The sequence below is a fragment of the Astatotilapia calliptera genome, chromosome 7, assembly GCF_964374335.1.
Source record: "Astatotilapia calliptera chromosome 7, fAstCal68.1, whole genome shotgun sequence".
In the NCBI taxonomy this organism is placed as follows: Eukaryota; Metazoa; Chordata; class Actinopteri; order Cichliformes; family Cichlidae; genus Astatotilapia; species Astatotilapia calliptera.
This window is the reverse complement of record NC_137428.1, coordinates 66,109,821-66,125,210: the sequence shown is the minus strand read 5'-3', so window position 1 is coordinate 66,125,210 and position 15,390 is coordinate 66,109,821. Positions and strand designations below refer to the sequence as shown.

The following is a 15,390-nucleotide window of genomic DNA, read 5'->3' as shown; positions in this document are numbered from 1 at the left end:
ATACAATGTGTAACTAAATTCTGATGTCTTGCCTGTTTTATGTTTTATATTCATAAATTAGAATTTATTATTATATGCCTCTCAAAAGCTGTTTATTTTTTCCTGCAGACAGGAATAGATGAGTCTTGTGTTTGAAATCTAGAGAAACAATAAAAAACTCTTGTTGAATGGATATTGAAAGATTTCAGTCACAACTTGAAGCTGTTAAGGAGGTTTATTTTGAGGAAAACTGTAATTTTGATTGATGGTTTTATTAAAGGGATTTTTTTCTGCTTAAGCTCTGATGTGAAGAAGACTGTATTGTCAGCTGTGACAGATGATGTGGATAGCGTTGTATAAGAGCGCTCTCTACAGGCAGTGTGAGAAATTGCAACATACAGCCTTTCTATTTCCTGATGCCGAGGCTTTGCTGAGTGTCACCAAATTGCGGAAATAACGAAATAGCTAAACGTGAAGTAAAGCATGGGTAACAGAAGTACTTATACAATATTTAAATGCAATATCATGTTATGACACCAGTTATCTTATATCTATTCAAATTAGCATAAAAAATTTAAAAAAGAAAAACAGAAAGATGCGTTGACTGTTCAGAGACAAGACATCCAATTGGTTCCAGTTCTTTCTACAATGCAACAAAATTGTAAATAGTGATGGCTCAATTTGACTTTTAGCATGTTGACATGTAAGTTTAGTTAAAAAAAAAAAAAACATCCAGGAACAATAAACACAACATCTCCCTTATAGTTATAAAAAAAATGCTATTATGGAGTGTTGTGAATGACTACATGGCTAAATGCAGTCTCCCATCATGCCTCTGTGTCACTGTGTTTCATATTTAGTTTAAGGACATCGTGTTTGCTGTGCTTGTTTTGGTTCTTTAGCTTTCATTGTTTGTTCCTGTTAATGCGGCAGCGTTGTTTTAACTTACAGCTATAGTTGTGCTGAAAACAATGTTACACCATGCCTGAAATTATGTGCAAGGTTACTGACCTGTGCTTTCCATTGGAAGCAGATTGGATTTGAAAGAATGCTTTAAAAAAAAAATACAAAAAAAAAGTTACAAAAAAAGTATTCAGTGACTTCTTGATGCATTCTCAATCATCCAGGAAAGTAAATCTCCAAAAATTGTGTTCATAATTAGGATTAAGGAACTGACCTCCCAGCCCATTGTTCCCTCAGTGGGCTGGTTTCAGTCATTATGCAAATGTACTGTTTATAAGATTTGGGGAAACCTGCAGTCAGCTGAGACTGAAGAAGTCACCTGGATGAGTGACGAAACGTTTCTCCCACAACACGCTACGTCCAGATGAACAGAAGCAACTTTTGGAGATTCAGTGACTTGTTACCGTGGGATTCTTCAGTTACTACAACATTACAAATGTTTTGACATGATATAAATTTATTCTGCAGTCTCTCTATAGGAGCAGTAGAACTTTGTGAAAAACAATATATCTTGTGATCACAAAAAAATCCAGTGTTGTAGAGACATCAATTTCTATTGGCTAGCGTAGCATAACATGAGTTACATCAGGGTTAAAAGCTGCATTACAAATTCAGACAAATGCAGTGAAAACAAAAACTGAACCCTGGACTTCTACAAATAGATCCAATAGTACCTTTGCCTCACTGCCACATTTCTACACAAGTGGGAGTGGTTTCTGTCTCATTTATGGATGTGGTGAGGCAATGCATGTAGTTAGTATTTTACCCGTGGTTTAACATTTGTGCACACAAAACAGTGGTGGATACATTAGGAACTCCTCTTAAGGTGAGTTCTCAAGGCTAAAACAAAGCTTCAAAAATTAACAAGTCTTGGGAGAAACCGTACGGCTAATCTGTTAGAGACAAAGCAGCCTGACAATATGTATGATCACTGTCATATGTTTGTTTCCCTTGCAGAAGGAGTTACTACACAGCTTTGGTGTTTAAAATACCGTAAGTGAAAGCCATGACAAAGATATTCGACAATAATTTTAGTATAATTAATTATTTTGTGTTGTTTTAATCTCCAGGAGCCTTTTTTGTCCTGTTCATGGTAGAAAAGTGAGAGAAGATTTTCCAACATGCAGGCTGCAGGTGACTTTCTAAACGTATTCAACACTGAGGCCAGCAAGATATCTGTGACACTCTTCCTCATTTTTCTTGGTCTCCTCTACTGGTGAGTAAATAAATGTTAGGTGGCTTATTTGTGATGTTCATTGTTCAGTAGAAATGAGGTCACTTATATTTTCGTGTCATAAGGCAAACAGTTTATGGCAAACAGTGCCATAAAGCACATACATTGACATTTTATAGAGCAGACAGTGCAAACGAATGCAACAATAACTCTAGACAGAATCCAGGTAAAGGTGAGCTCTGTTCTTTACTGCATTTGACACAAATTCTTTTCATTCAACCTACAAACAACACATTTCAACACTTTTGCCTGTAGGTATTCAGTCCGTCCCTTCTCAGTCCTCTCACGATGTGGCATCAAACATCCAAAGCCAGTGCCTTTCTTTGGCAACTTATTCATGTTTCAGCAGGTAAGATACAGTGTAACAAAGGAAGACCAGAGTTACCTTCAATGTCTGCTTGATTTTGCATCAAACAGGGATGGTGTCCTTGTTCCTACTTTGTGTCATTGTTAAAAGATTGTCAGCTGACTGTTACATCGACTGTATTTTTTTAATTCTTCTTTTCAGGGTTTTTTCAAACCTCTGAATGATCTTATCAAAACATATGGTAAAGTATGTGGGTAAGTAAAAGCACATCCTACAACAACAACTACTGAAATTGTGAATATTTTTCTTCTATAAACGATCTACAGTTTTTTGAGTTTATCGATTAATCTACAGAGTGAAACGAGATGACACTTTACACTTGGTTGGTCACTAAAGTATACGCTGCATATTTCAGGTATTATTTGGGCCGCAGACCAGTGGTAGTGGTAGCAGACCCTGATATGCTCAGACAAGTGCTGGTGAAGGACTTCAGCAGCTTCCCTAATAGAAGGGTGAGAACATTATATAGAGCATGTAGATGCATGATGCGAGTTTATTTCTGATTCTCACACAAATAACTGAGCAGTTATTACACATTTTGTGCCTGTGCTCTCTTATTTCTCTGGGCAGAGATTTGTGTTTGCCAAAAAGCCTATATCCGATTGCTTGCTCCAGTTAAAGAATGAACGCTGGAAACGAGTGCGGAGCGTCCTGACCCCATCTTTCAGTGCTGCCAAGATGAAAGAAGTGAGAAAATAAAGATTCCTCATATATCCAAGACAGATAAGATAAGATATGAACTAGAAGATCAACAAGATTCCTTTAATTAAGCTGAGGACTTTTATTAGAATGATTTGAATCTTGTGTGTATCCAAAACTCAGTGCCATTTTTTTCTCTCCTGTTTAAGTCAGTTTACAAATTTAATAATTTATGTGTTTGTTATTTATTTTTACATCGCCCCCATCTTTAGCTTACACAATGTTTGAAATGAGGAAGTAAAAACCTCAAAGTTTCTGGTAAAAGAGCTAAACATCCAGTTCTTGCTGGTGTTTCTTTGTAACTTTTATTAATACATAATTTGTATCATTTAAGTGTAAATTTAAATACATTTAATATTAACTTTGTACCTTCTTTATGTCTTCATTTCAACTGGTCAGCAAGTTAAATATTTTTCTTTGTGACCAGAAGGAACTCATAAACCTTTAAACACCCAGCGTTCACTTTTGCAGTTGGTTACTGCATGTCTGCATCTTTTGCAATATGTGTAGTTTAAGTGTCTGTGCTGTTGTGTTTATGGAGCTACCTTTCCCCCATTTTCTATGTTTATGGACCTATGATGATTCACTGGAGTATATAGAGCTGGTTTACATCTGTCCTTATCTCTCCACTTGAGTGTAGATGGTTCCGCTCATCAAAACAGCCACTGATGCCCTGATGAAGAATCTGAATGTCCACGCTGAGTCAGGAGAGGCCTTTGACATCCATAGGTAAAGCAAAAATTAAAATAATATTTTTTTGTGTTTTTTTTCTGTCATTGTTCATATTTTTCTGATAGCATGCCATCTTTCAGATACTTTGGCTACTTTACCATGGATGTTATTGCCAGTGTGGCATTTGCAACTCAGGTGGACTCGCAGAACAACCCAGATGACCCGTTTGTCCAACACGCTCAGATTGCCTTCACCAATAATTTCTTCAGGCCTATTTTGTTACTTTTCTGTGAGTCATTATTATAAAATTAATGAAACTGAGATATGTAAATGGGACAATAATAAAACAAGATGAGGGCAAAGAAAATAAAAAGTAATGTGGGGAATTCCTTAAAGTTATAGTTAAGCATGATAAATAATTCTATGTATTGAGTATGAAGCATTTTTGTTGATATACCTGTGTATGCAGTTCTCTGCTGATTTGTGTGTTTCTGTCTTTAGTTGCTTTTCCCTCCATCATGGCTCCTCTGTCGAGGTTCATACCCAGCAAAAGACAAGACAAGATGAATAATTTCTTCATTAACAGCATTCACAAAATCATCAAACAGAGAGAGGAGCAGCCTCCTGAGCAGGTGAATCTCAGATTTTCAACATTCCCAAATCTGTGCATTGCTTTGAAAGAGTCCTTTTCCTTTCATTTTTATTTATTTCTTTTACACGTAGAGGCGTAGAGACTTCCTTCAGCTGATATTAGATGCTCGAGCCACTGAAGAGTGTGTGTCATTGGAGCACTTTGACACATCAAACGATGCTCATGAGACTGATGTCAGGAACCAGCAGACCCAGTCTTCAGGCACAGTTCAAGAAAACGGGAGCCAGCAGGAGCAGTCTGTCAGGCGTCCACAGAAAAAGATGATGACTGAGGATGAGATTGTTGGTCAGGCAGTAATCTTCCTCCTGGCAGGCTATGAAACCAGTAGCAACACTCTGGCGTTCACCTGCTACCTCTTGGCCCTCCACCCTGAATGTCAACTCAGAGTACAGAAAGAGGTGGATGATTTCTACACTAGACATGTGAGTGTTTTACAGTTGGTTCTGATCTATTTTGATTCATGCAGTTGTGGACAGTCATTGATTGTCATGCTGTTTGCTTTGTAGGACTCACCTGATTACACAAATGTGCAGGAGCTGAAGTATTTGGACATGGTTATATGTGAAGCATTACGCCTCTACCCTCCTGGATTCAGGTAAAGAAGGATGTCAATTGGATATGAAGGTTGGCCACAGTGGGGCCTGGAGTAGTATGCTGTGACTTTGGAAGATTTTCAGTTTTGGCTTTTTTTTGAAACATTCATCAACTGTTTGTCTCAGCTAGATAGTGTAGTAGTAAAACTACACACTTTTGGAGCAGGAGTTGCAAGTTCAATTTCCACCCATTATTCATTAAGGGTCCTGGCTAGACTCCCCATGCTAAAACAAAAAACCCCAAAGCCCTCGAATGGCGCAGCTACGTTTGCAGCCTGTCCGAAGCTCCAATGCAAGCATTTCACTACATGTTGTACTCTTTATGATTGTGTGTGTGACAAATAAAAGTTGTTTGTTTGTAGCTTTTCATGGGGTATAGCCATAATCCTATCATCGGTAAAAACTCTATTGTCATTATTATTATTATTATTATTATTATTATTATTATCATCATCATTATTATAATTACTGACGCGGTTGCAAGATCCAACATTAGTGCATTTCAATAATACAGATGTTTTCTGACTTTGGGACGTTAAGGCTCAGGTTCTGTTCATATTTGGTTGCAGATGCATTAAAATATGTTCAGTAACTATCAGTACACTTAAACTCATCTTCCTTAAATGGACACAAGTACAGAGAAACAGAGAGGAGGACATGACCGCAACTATAAATGACAGCTAAAGTCAATAGAGTGGTGGGGAAACACTTCATGCTGACAGTTACAGCTCTTATGAATATGCTGAGTCCAATTATAACTGTGTGGAATAAAGAAAACAGTATTTGGATTCTGTAAAACAATCTTTTTTGTCATATTTTGTCCCACTAAGGTTTGCACGAGAAATAGAACATGACTGTGTGGTGAATGGTCAGCAACTTCCTAAAGGAGCAATACTGGATATCCCTGCAGGCTTCCTCCATTATGACCCAGAACACTGGCCCGAGCCTGAGAAGTTCATTCCTGAGAGGTGCTTCAGTTCTGTCTGAAACGAGTAAAAAGACTGACTTGTGTTTACTGAAATAATGACTGGGTGCCGAAAATTCACATTTAAAAATAGCACCAATTGAAGTTAACTTTGAAGTGAGTCACAGCCATTCAAATGTTGACTTATTAACACGAATAACAGCTGTATATTAACAACATACACATGGAATATTTTTCTGTACAGTGGTACAAATACAATTGTTAAGGTGTGGTAAACACTTTTGTGTAGTGACATTATAACACGTGCAACCCACAAATACAACCTCAATTCAAATGTTGGGACACAGTGTAAAATGTAAATTAAAACAATGCGTTTACAAATCTTATAAACATATATTTCATTCACAATAGGACAAGACTGAAAACATTTAAACTGAGACATTTTATTATTTCATGAAACAACATTTGCTCTTGTTGTTTTTGTTGGCAGCTTTGAAGTTGTGACACTGCGATATTTACCAGTTAGTAGTATACCCTCTTCTTAACAACAGTCTGAGGAGACCAGCTGCTGGACCTTTGGGAGAAGAATGTTGTCTCATTCTTGTCTGATACTGTATAAGACCCTCGATGCTCAACAGTCTTAGGACTTCTTTTTTGCACTTTGCACTTTCATGATGTGCTAAATGTTTTCAGTTGGTAAAAGGTGCAGACTGCAGACAGGCCAGTTCAGCATCTGGATTTGTTGTTTGTAAATCAATGCATTCTGTTTTCTTTACACACTGTAAAAGATTTTTGGAACTGGGACTGAAGCATGCATGGGATTTCCTTTATTTTCCAATGCTTTTCATTCTTCTTTAAAAAAAAAACTTGCTGTTGTTTTCCAGGTTTACACCAGAGGCCAAGGTCGCTCGACATCCATTCGTATACCTACCATTTGGAGCTGGCCCTCGTAACTGTGTGGGAATGAGACTCGCCCAGCTTGAAATCAAAATGGCTTTAATGCATCTGTTCCACAACTTCAGCATAAAAGCCTGTTCTGATACTAAGGTAGGATGCAATAAGAGAAAACCCATACATTTTCATTAAAGTAATTCCTACACTGGATAACTGTAAGACTGTTGAATTTATAACTACAAGCATGTAATTCTACAACCACTGTTTACTGTGAATTACACTGAAAAAACTGAAAACATCAATATATTTGTATATTATGCCGTAAGGTAACCACCGGTAAGAAAACCTATCTTTAAATTTAGGTTTTAGTGGAAGCATGACCAAAAACTACTCTCACATGTCCTTTAATTGTTTTTTGCTTTAATGTCATATACAATTTTGGACTGTCAGTATTATCAGCTGCAAATAATGACTATGCTGGAGTTTATTGGACATTTGAAACTGCCATAAGCTGCAAATAGCCATGTAATCCTATGACTACTGGTTAGATACACATTTGTCAGATGCTTCCATTTTTAAGATATTTTTACACAAATATATGGAAGATGTTCTCTTTTTATCTTCAGGTCCCTCTTGAGTTGAAGTCATCCAGCACTCTTGGACCCAAAAATGGTGTTTTTGTGAAAATCACAAGAAGAGAACAAGGAGCTCATCTGTCATCAGCTGATTAAATCATTTACACCATACTGAAACATAACAATCTCTTACTGTATGTCCATCAGTTCAGTGGCACTTGTTTCATTTATAGTCAGGACTTGGTAGATGTTTGAAAAAATGCAACACTGAAATATTTAGACTTAAATATAATAAGGGATTGACTGATAATTAATGCAAATGTTTCTCAGGCACATATAAATTGTAATTTTGTGATTACAACTGTTTGAGAATGAGAGAAATGAAACATGACAATATATCTGATATTATTCTTTATTAAAGCACGTACAAATAAAGTGGATGAAATCACTACTTTTTGCAAATCATAAAATACTAAATCTTTTTTGACAGCAAAGTTGATTTAATCTGGCACATTCTAAATTCTTTCAGGTGGATTGGTACACAGTGTCTACACACATTGGGCGCGAGCACTCTCTACAGACAATGAAAGGAATTGCAACATGCAGCATTTATATCATTCCCAATGCTGAGATTTTCAGTGCTGGTTGTAAACAGAATTGTGCAAATAATGAAAAGAACACATTTAGAAAAATTTGCAGTTTTTATATTCATGTGAAATTTTCTGTATTGAAATAAAAATCTGTCTATCAGTAAAAATAGGTGTAAAAACATCTATCTTGTACCATTTAGACAACCTTCATGACTCTTTAGAGACAAAACATCTGATCCAAATTTTCTCTACAGCATGACAAAATCAATACTGGTGATGTCTCAACCTGGTATTGCATGAAGAGGAAGAATCAACTGAGAAAATTTAACTTTGATGAAAAACTGTGGCAGGTTTTCCAAGGTGTTTTGAGGCTCTACTTGTGTAAAAAGGCTGTCAAACAGCCAGGAATGGCAAAGACAAGTTAAGCCTCCCGCTTTATAGCTGCAAAAAAGAAAATAATTTTATGAATATTTTGGCATCTTCAGTTTAGTCTTTTTGTGTCACTTTATGTCACTTTTGATAGACGTTTTTTCTTGTCATCAAATAAAGCTCCTGTGTTGCATATTGTTCTCGCATCTTCTTTCTTCAAGAAGTAATTTTCTTTGGCTAGCGTAACATTACATGAGTTACATCAGGGTTAAAAACTGCAATACAGGTTCAGACAGTTGACTAAAGAAAAGCAAAGCTGAACTATGGACCCCTAAAAGTTTGTGCAATAGCAGCTCTTTAACTCATTACCTTTACCCTGCTCTGTCTCATTTATGGAGGTGGTGAGGCAATCCAAATCTGTAGTTACTATTTTATCTGTGGTTTAACATTTGTGTGCACAAAACAGAAGTGGATACAATAGGAACAGACATCTCTCCTCTTCGGGTGAGTTCTCAAGGCTACAAAAAAAGCTTCAGTAAGTAGAAAGTCTTGGAAGAAACTACACAACTGATCGGGGACAAAGCGGCTTGACAACATGGAATAGATGTATGGTCTTTGGCAGGTGTTTATTTCCCCAAAAGCCTGAATTTCTGCACAATACCTTTAAATGCTTTGTTCTAGTGAAAGTCATGACTAAAGTATTGAATAAAAATATTAGTATAACTAATTCTTTTTTGCTGTTTTTCTCTCCAGGGGCCTTTTTCTCCTATTAATGATTGAAAACTGAGAGAAGATTTTCCAACATGCAGGGTGCAGGTGACTTTCTAAATGTATTCAACACTGAGACCAGCAAAATATCTGTGACACTCTTCCTCATTTTTCTTGGTCTCCTCTACTGGTGAGTATGTCAATGATACACTTTTTTCAAGGGAAATAAGGACACGTAGATAATCTGCTAGTGCCATAAAACACATACATTGACATTTTATAGAGCAGGCAGTGCAAACGAATGCAACAATAACTCTAGACAGAATCCAGGTAAAGGTGAGCTCTGTTCTTTACTGCATTTGACACAAATTCTTTTCATTCAACCTACAAACAACACATTTCAACACTTTTGCCTGTAGGTATTCAGTCCATCCCTTCTTAGTCCTCTCACGATGTGGCATCAAACATCCGAAGCCAGTGCCTTTCTTTGGGAACTTATTCATGTTTCAGCAGGTAAGATACAGTGTAACAAAGGAAGACCAGAGTTACCTTCAATGTCTGCTTGATTTTGCATCAAACTGGGATGGTGTCCTTGTTCTCATATTTGTGTCATTATTGTCAGCTGACTGTTACATCGACTGTGTTTTTCAAATATTCTTTTCAGGGTTTTTTCAAACCTCTGAATGATCTTGTCAAAACATATGGTAAAGTATGTGGGTAAGTAAAAATACATCCTACAACAGCAACTACTGAAATAAGATTGTGAATATTTTGCTTCTATAAATAATCTACAGTTTGAGATGATACTTTACCCATCATGTTTTGTCTGGACTCATACTTCAGGTATTATTTGGGCCGGACACCAGTGATAGTGGTAGCAGACCCTGATATGCTCAGACAATTGCTGGTGAAGGACTTCAGCAACTTCCCTAACAGGAATGTAAGGAAATTATACAAAGCAAAGATGCAACATGTGTGTTTATTCCTGATTGTCACACAAGAGTTACTGAGGGGTTATTACAGATTGTTTTGCCTGTGCTCTCTTATCTCTCTGCAGAAATTTGTGTTTGCCAAAAAGCCTGTATCTGATTGCCTTCTCCAGTTAAGGAATGAACAGTGGAAACGAGTACGGAGTGTCCTGACCCCATCTTTCAGTGCTGCCAAGATGAAAGAAGTGAGAAAATAAAGTTCTCATTAAGTGAGATAAGATAAGATGAAATAAGATACATGACATCACATCTCATCTTCTGGTGCTTATCCGGGTTTGGGTCGCCAGTGCAACATTCTGAGACGGGAAGGCCAAATTTCTCACCCCAGTCACCTCTTCCAGCTCATCTGGGGGGACGTAGACCGGTAGCTCGAGAGCTTCACTTTTATCCTAAGCTCTCTCTTCTCTCTTGCAAGCTACTCATGAACAACATCCCAAGATACTTAAATCCCTCCACCTGGGACAGTAACTTGTCCATGACCCAGAGTGGCCACTCCACTCTTTTCCAGCTGTGAACCATGGTCTTGGATTGGAGGTGCTAATTCTCATTCATGCTGCTTTGTACTCAGTCACGAACCGCTCCAGTGCAAACTGGAAGTCATCACCTAATGAAGCCAAAACGCTAAGATGAAATCCTGAGGCCACCAAAGTGGAAACCCCCCCACCACCTGGATACAACTAGATATTCTGTCCAGGAAACACCCAACACATCCAGGTTTTTGCTGCAGCCACTGCCTGAGCCGTGTTCCGCTTGGTCTATTGGCACCCAAGAGCTGTTCCTGGAGTCCTACAGGCTAGCCAAGCCTGACAGGCTTCCTTCTTCAGCTTGATACCTCCTTTTACCTCCGGTGTCCACCATTCGGTTTGTTTACCACCAAGGTACAAAACACCTTACAGTTGCAGCTCAGTGCAGCAGCCTCAGCTGTGGAGGTGCTGAACATGGTCTATTCAGACACCCTCACTACACGTTTGGGTGCACCAGGTTTGTCCAGCATCCTCCCTCCCCACCTGATCCAACTCACCACCAGGTGGTGATCAGTTGGCACTCGAGTGTCCAGAACATACAGCCACAGATCTGATGATACAATAATAAAATTGATTGAAATTTATGTTTGAACATGGTGGGAGGGGTGGACAGACGTGTGGCTATTTGCACAGGAACGCACACGGCTGGAGATCGCTATTCCCCCGCACTCATGGAGAAAAACATGCCTAGTGCTCCTCCGACTCGTGATACGGCAGGACTGTCGTAAAAGCATGTGACGTCATCACCGCAGCAAACAGTAAGAACAAAGTGGAACTTATCGGCAGAAATTAACATTGCACTTATAGCGATGCGATTGAAATATAAGGAGACTTTCGGACAGTAACTGAAGGTAAAATGCAGCTAAACAGTCCTGTTTTAAACCAGGCACTTCCACCTCCGCTCTGCTGCGTCTCAGCCAGCAGCGCTCTGGCAGCAACAGCACTAGAGCCAGAGCAGGGGAGAGTGGAGCTGGAACAAACCAAATGTTATGTCTCAACCAAGTACTGTATGCTTTTTATATTTTTAGCAGTGTGTCACACAAATAGCAAATATTGTCAAAAAAAGGAAGAAATCTTTGGGGGTGCTTTGATTGGGCTAAAATCGCCCCTGGCATAACAGAATAACCACCCCAGCCTGCTGCCTCTCAGCGAGAGCAACTCCAGGCTGTAGTGATGGGAATTCTGGCTCTTTTTAGAGAGCCGGCTCTTTCGGTTCGACTCACTAAAAAGAGCCGGCTCTTTCAGCTCCCAACCGGCTCTTCAGGTTGTTTTGTTGCTTTAATTAATTTATTATTAACAATAATATAAAATTATGCACAAAAGGAATTACTAATGTAAAAAAAAGTGGTTTTATTTATATATGTTTATATATAAAAATATACAGTGACCCCTAGACACAAAACACATACAAACTCCAAAACACATTTCTAGCGTTAACTGAACTTCAAAACAGAGCTACCTAGATCACTTAAATTACACAATTGAAAGCATATGTGTATTGTTTGTGTATTTATACACAAGCATTCATATATGTTCATTTACCTGTTACTACCACACACCAAATCCGGTCGTTGGTACTTGCTGGCTTGTGTAGCCACGAGGTAACAAAAGCTCAACACTGGGCCTAGCATCCTGGAGCACTTCTGTTGTGTTTTGTACGTGTTTTGGAGTTTTTACGTGCTTCAGGGTTTGTACGTGTTTTGAAGTTTGTACGTGCTTCAGGGTTTGTACGTGTTTTGAAGTTTGTACGTGCTTCAGGGTTTGTACGTGTTTTGAAGTTTGTACGTGCTTTGTTTGTAGGGGCCACCGTAAATATACTTTTATTTATTCACTCCACATAAAATGTAATAAATAAATCATATAATACAAAAACCAACTAGTCACAGTTCAACTTTTAACTATTTACATTTTCAGCTTTTTCCTTTTAAACAAATTTAAAATGAAACAACACAAAACACTGCAAACCACAACACAATTAAATATAAATTAAAATATGAAAACAAAAAGAAGATGCATATTCTCTGTCATATGGGCCTGCATGAATAAACTTTCTGAATCCTTTATCATCCACAACTGAAAAAAGTTGTGGATGATTACTATACCTTTCTAATGTGACGTTGTTGTCCCTGGCTCTCTTTCTCTCTCTCTCCCTCCCGCTCTGTTCCTGTGCTACTGCGAGTGTAACTACCGCCCCTCCCCCCTCTGCCCAGCGCAAAGCACAAGGCTCGCATGTGGAGTGAAGCGGGAAAAAAGTGCGAGAGAGGGTGGGAGAAAGAAAAAGAAAAAACCACGGCTCGCAATAAGGAGCTGGCTCGCGTCGTTCACGTCAAAGATCCGGCTCTAAGAGCCATTTCGTTCGCGACCAACACATCACTACCAGGCTGGAGCCCAGCCCCTCTCCGGGAGGCTGGTTCTAGGGTCCAAGTCATGCTTTGAGGTGAGCCCAACTATATATAGCCGGTATCATTCAATCTCAAGCACTAGCTCAGGCTCCTTCCACAACAGAGGGGTGACATTCCATGTCCCAATACCCTGCGCCCAGCCGTGCCCCATAGGCTAAGGCATGGAACCCCACGCACCCTCTACAGGCATGACTCCAGGGTGGTGTCCCAGTAACCCTATGAAGCGCAGGGTAAACTGTTCCCTTGTTTTTGCACTGACAATAGTTGTCTGAATCGCCCTTCGTCTGGTTCCTCACCCAGGACCAATTTGACATGGGAGACCCTACCAGATTGCAAAAGCCTCCCGACAACATAGGATCCCAACTGACAACTTAGATTCCTGGAACTATGTTGTATGTGTAATTTAAGTAGCTGTGGTAGTGGTGTTTATGGAATTACATGGACCTGTCCCCCATTTTTTATGTTTATGGACCCATTATGATTCACTGAAGTGTTTATAGGACTATTTTGCATCTGTCATTATCTCTCCATTTGAGTGTAGATGGTTCCGCTCATCAACACAGCCATTGATACCCTGATGAAGAATTTGCATGTCTACGCTGAGTCAGGAGAGGCCTTTGATATCCACAGGTAAATACATAAACAATGATGAAAGCCTGAAAGCAGTTTGTCTACTTTACTTCTACTGTATTTTTTCTTTCACTGTTCATATTTCTAAAATTTGATGCTATTTTGCAGATACTTTGGCTACTTTACCATGGATGTTATTGCCAGTGTGGCATTTGCAACTCAGGTGGACTCGCAGAATAACCCAGATGACCCACTTGTCCAACACGCTCAGATGGCCTTCACCAATGATTTCTTCAAGTCTGTCTTGTTACTTTTCTGTGAGTCATTATTATAACACAATTGAATTTCAGATATTTATGTAGGACATTAAAAGAGAAAGTTGATCACAAAGAATTGTAAGAAAGAATTTCAGAAAGGTTAAATAGATGTAGAATATGCCAAAGAAGTATTTAAGCATTTTTGTTGATATACCTGTGTATGCAGTTCTCTGCAGATTTGTGTGTTTCTGTCTTTAGTTGCTTTTCCCTCCATCATGGCTCCTCTGTCGAGGTTCATACCCAACAAAAGACGAGACAAGATGAGTCATTTCTTCATTAACAGCATTCACAAAATCATCAAACAGAGAGAGGAGCAGCCTCCTGAGCAGGTGAATCTCAGACTTTCCTAAATCTGTGTGTGGCTTTGAAACTGTCATTTTCCTATCTTTCTTATTTATTTCTTTTACACGTAGAGACGTAGAGACTTCCTTCAGCTGATGTTAGATGCTCGAACCACCGAAGAGTGTGTGTCATTGGAGCGCTTTGACACTTCAAATGACACCAATGAGATCAGTGACAACAACCAGCAGACCCAGTCTTCAGGCACAGTTCAGGAAAATGACCTTCCTCATTCACAGGAGCCGTCTGTCAGGCGTCCACAGAAAAAGATGATGACTGAGGATGAGATTGTTGGTCAGGCTTTCATCTTCCTCCTGGCAGGCTATGAAACCAGTAGCAGCACTCTGGCGTTCACCTGCTACCTCTTGGCCCTCCACCCTGAATGTCAACTCAGAGTACAGAAAGAGGTGGATGATTTCTACACTAGACATGTGAGTGTTTTACAGTTGGTTCTGATCTATTTTGATTCATGCAGTTGTGGACAGTCATTGATTGTCATGCTGTTTGCTTTGTAGGACTCACCTGATTACACAAATGTGCAGGAGCTGAAGTATTTGGACATGGTTATATGTGAAGCATTACGCCTCTACCCTCCTGGATTCAGGTAAAGAAGGATGTCAATTGGGGCTACAGTGGGGTAGCTTTGGTACCCTGTGATATAGGAAGATTTTCAGCATTGTCCCTTAATTAGCTTTTCATGGGGTATAGCCATAATGCTATCATCCGGAAAACCTTTCTTCTTCTTCTTCTTCTTCTTCTTCTTCTTCTTCTTCTTCTTCTTCTTCTTCTTCTTCTTCTTCTTCTTCTTCTTCTTCTTCTTCTTATTATTATTATTATTATTATTATTATTATTATTATTATCATCATCATCATCATTACTGTTGAAAGATCAAAGATTGGTTCAGCAATGCAGATGTTTTCTGATCTTTTGACATTTGGGTTAAGCTCTGTTCACATTTGGATCCAGATGCATAAAAAATGCTTTTGTAGCTATCATTACGCTTAAACTCTTCTTCTTTGAATGGAGCT

At 38.8% G+C, this 15,390-nt stretch overlaps 2 protein-coding genes across 4 annotated transcripts in view; both read left to right on the top strand.

Annotated features, from left to right (window-relative positions):
- Nucleotides 1–1,658: 1,658 nt before the first annotated feature.
- On the top strand, nucleotides 1,659–8,705 carry LOC113027105 (thromboxane-A synthase-like). Its single transcript, XM_026176592.2, has 15 exons — nucleotides 1,659–1,768; nucleotides 1,900–1,935; nucleotides 2,013–2,158; nucleotides 2,432–2,525; nucleotides 2,685–2,737; nucleotides 2,899–2,995; nucleotides 3,114–3,230; nucleotides 3,883–3,971; nucleotides 4,055–4,203; nucleotides 4,416–4,546; nucleotides 4,638–4,988; nucleotides 5,073–5,161; nucleotides 5,990–6,127; nucleotides 6,969–7,131; nucleotides 7,605–8,705. The coding sequence occupies exons 3-15, from the start codon at nucleotides 2,064–2,066 to the stop codon at nucleotides 7,707–7,709; spliced, it is 1,671 nt and encodes a 556-aa protein (XP_026032377.2). The 5' UTR covers nucleotides 1,659–1,768; nucleotides 1,900–1,935; nucleotides 2,013–2,063; the 3' UTR covers nucleotides 7,710–8,705.
- A 163-nt stretch (nucleotides 8,706–8,868) lies between these two features.
- The window catches only part of LOC113027103 (thromboxane-A synthase-like), a 35,811-nt gene continuing 29,289 nt past the window's right edge, over nucleotides 8,869–15,390 (top strand). The window contains exons 1-11 of one of the 3 annotated variants that reach the window (XM_026176594.2): nucleotides 8,872–9,016; nucleotides 9,266–9,410; nucleotides 9,640–9,733; nucleotides 9,885–9,937; nucleotides 10,064–10,160; nucleotides 10,278–10,394; nucleotides 13,677–13,765; nucleotides 13,874–14,022; nucleotides 14,221–14,351; nucleotides 14,436–14,792; nucleotides 14,877–14,965. In XM_026176594.2, the coding sequence (XP_026032379.2) occupies nucleotides 9,316–9,410; nucleotides 9,640–9,733; nucleotides 9,885–9,937; nucleotides 10,064–10,160; nucleotides 10,278–10,394; nucleotides 13,677–13,765; nucleotides 13,874–14,022; nucleotides 14,221–14,351; nucleotides 14,436–14,792; nucleotides 14,877–14,965 (1,271 nt within the window). In that variant the 5' untranslated portion in view covers nucleotides 8,872–9,016; nucleotides 9,266–9,315. Of the gene's footprint in view, nucleotides 9,131–9,265; nucleotides 9,411–9,639; nucleotides 9,734–9,884; nucleotides 9,938–10,063; nucleotides 10,161–10,277; nucleotides 10,395–13,676; nucleotides 13,766–13,873; nucleotides 14,023–14,220; nucleotides 14,352–14,435; nucleotides 14,793–14,876; nucleotides 14,966–15,390 lie in introns of all 3 variants that reach the window. The other 2 variants (XM_080304912.1, XM_080304913.1) reach the window with 2 other exon arrangements.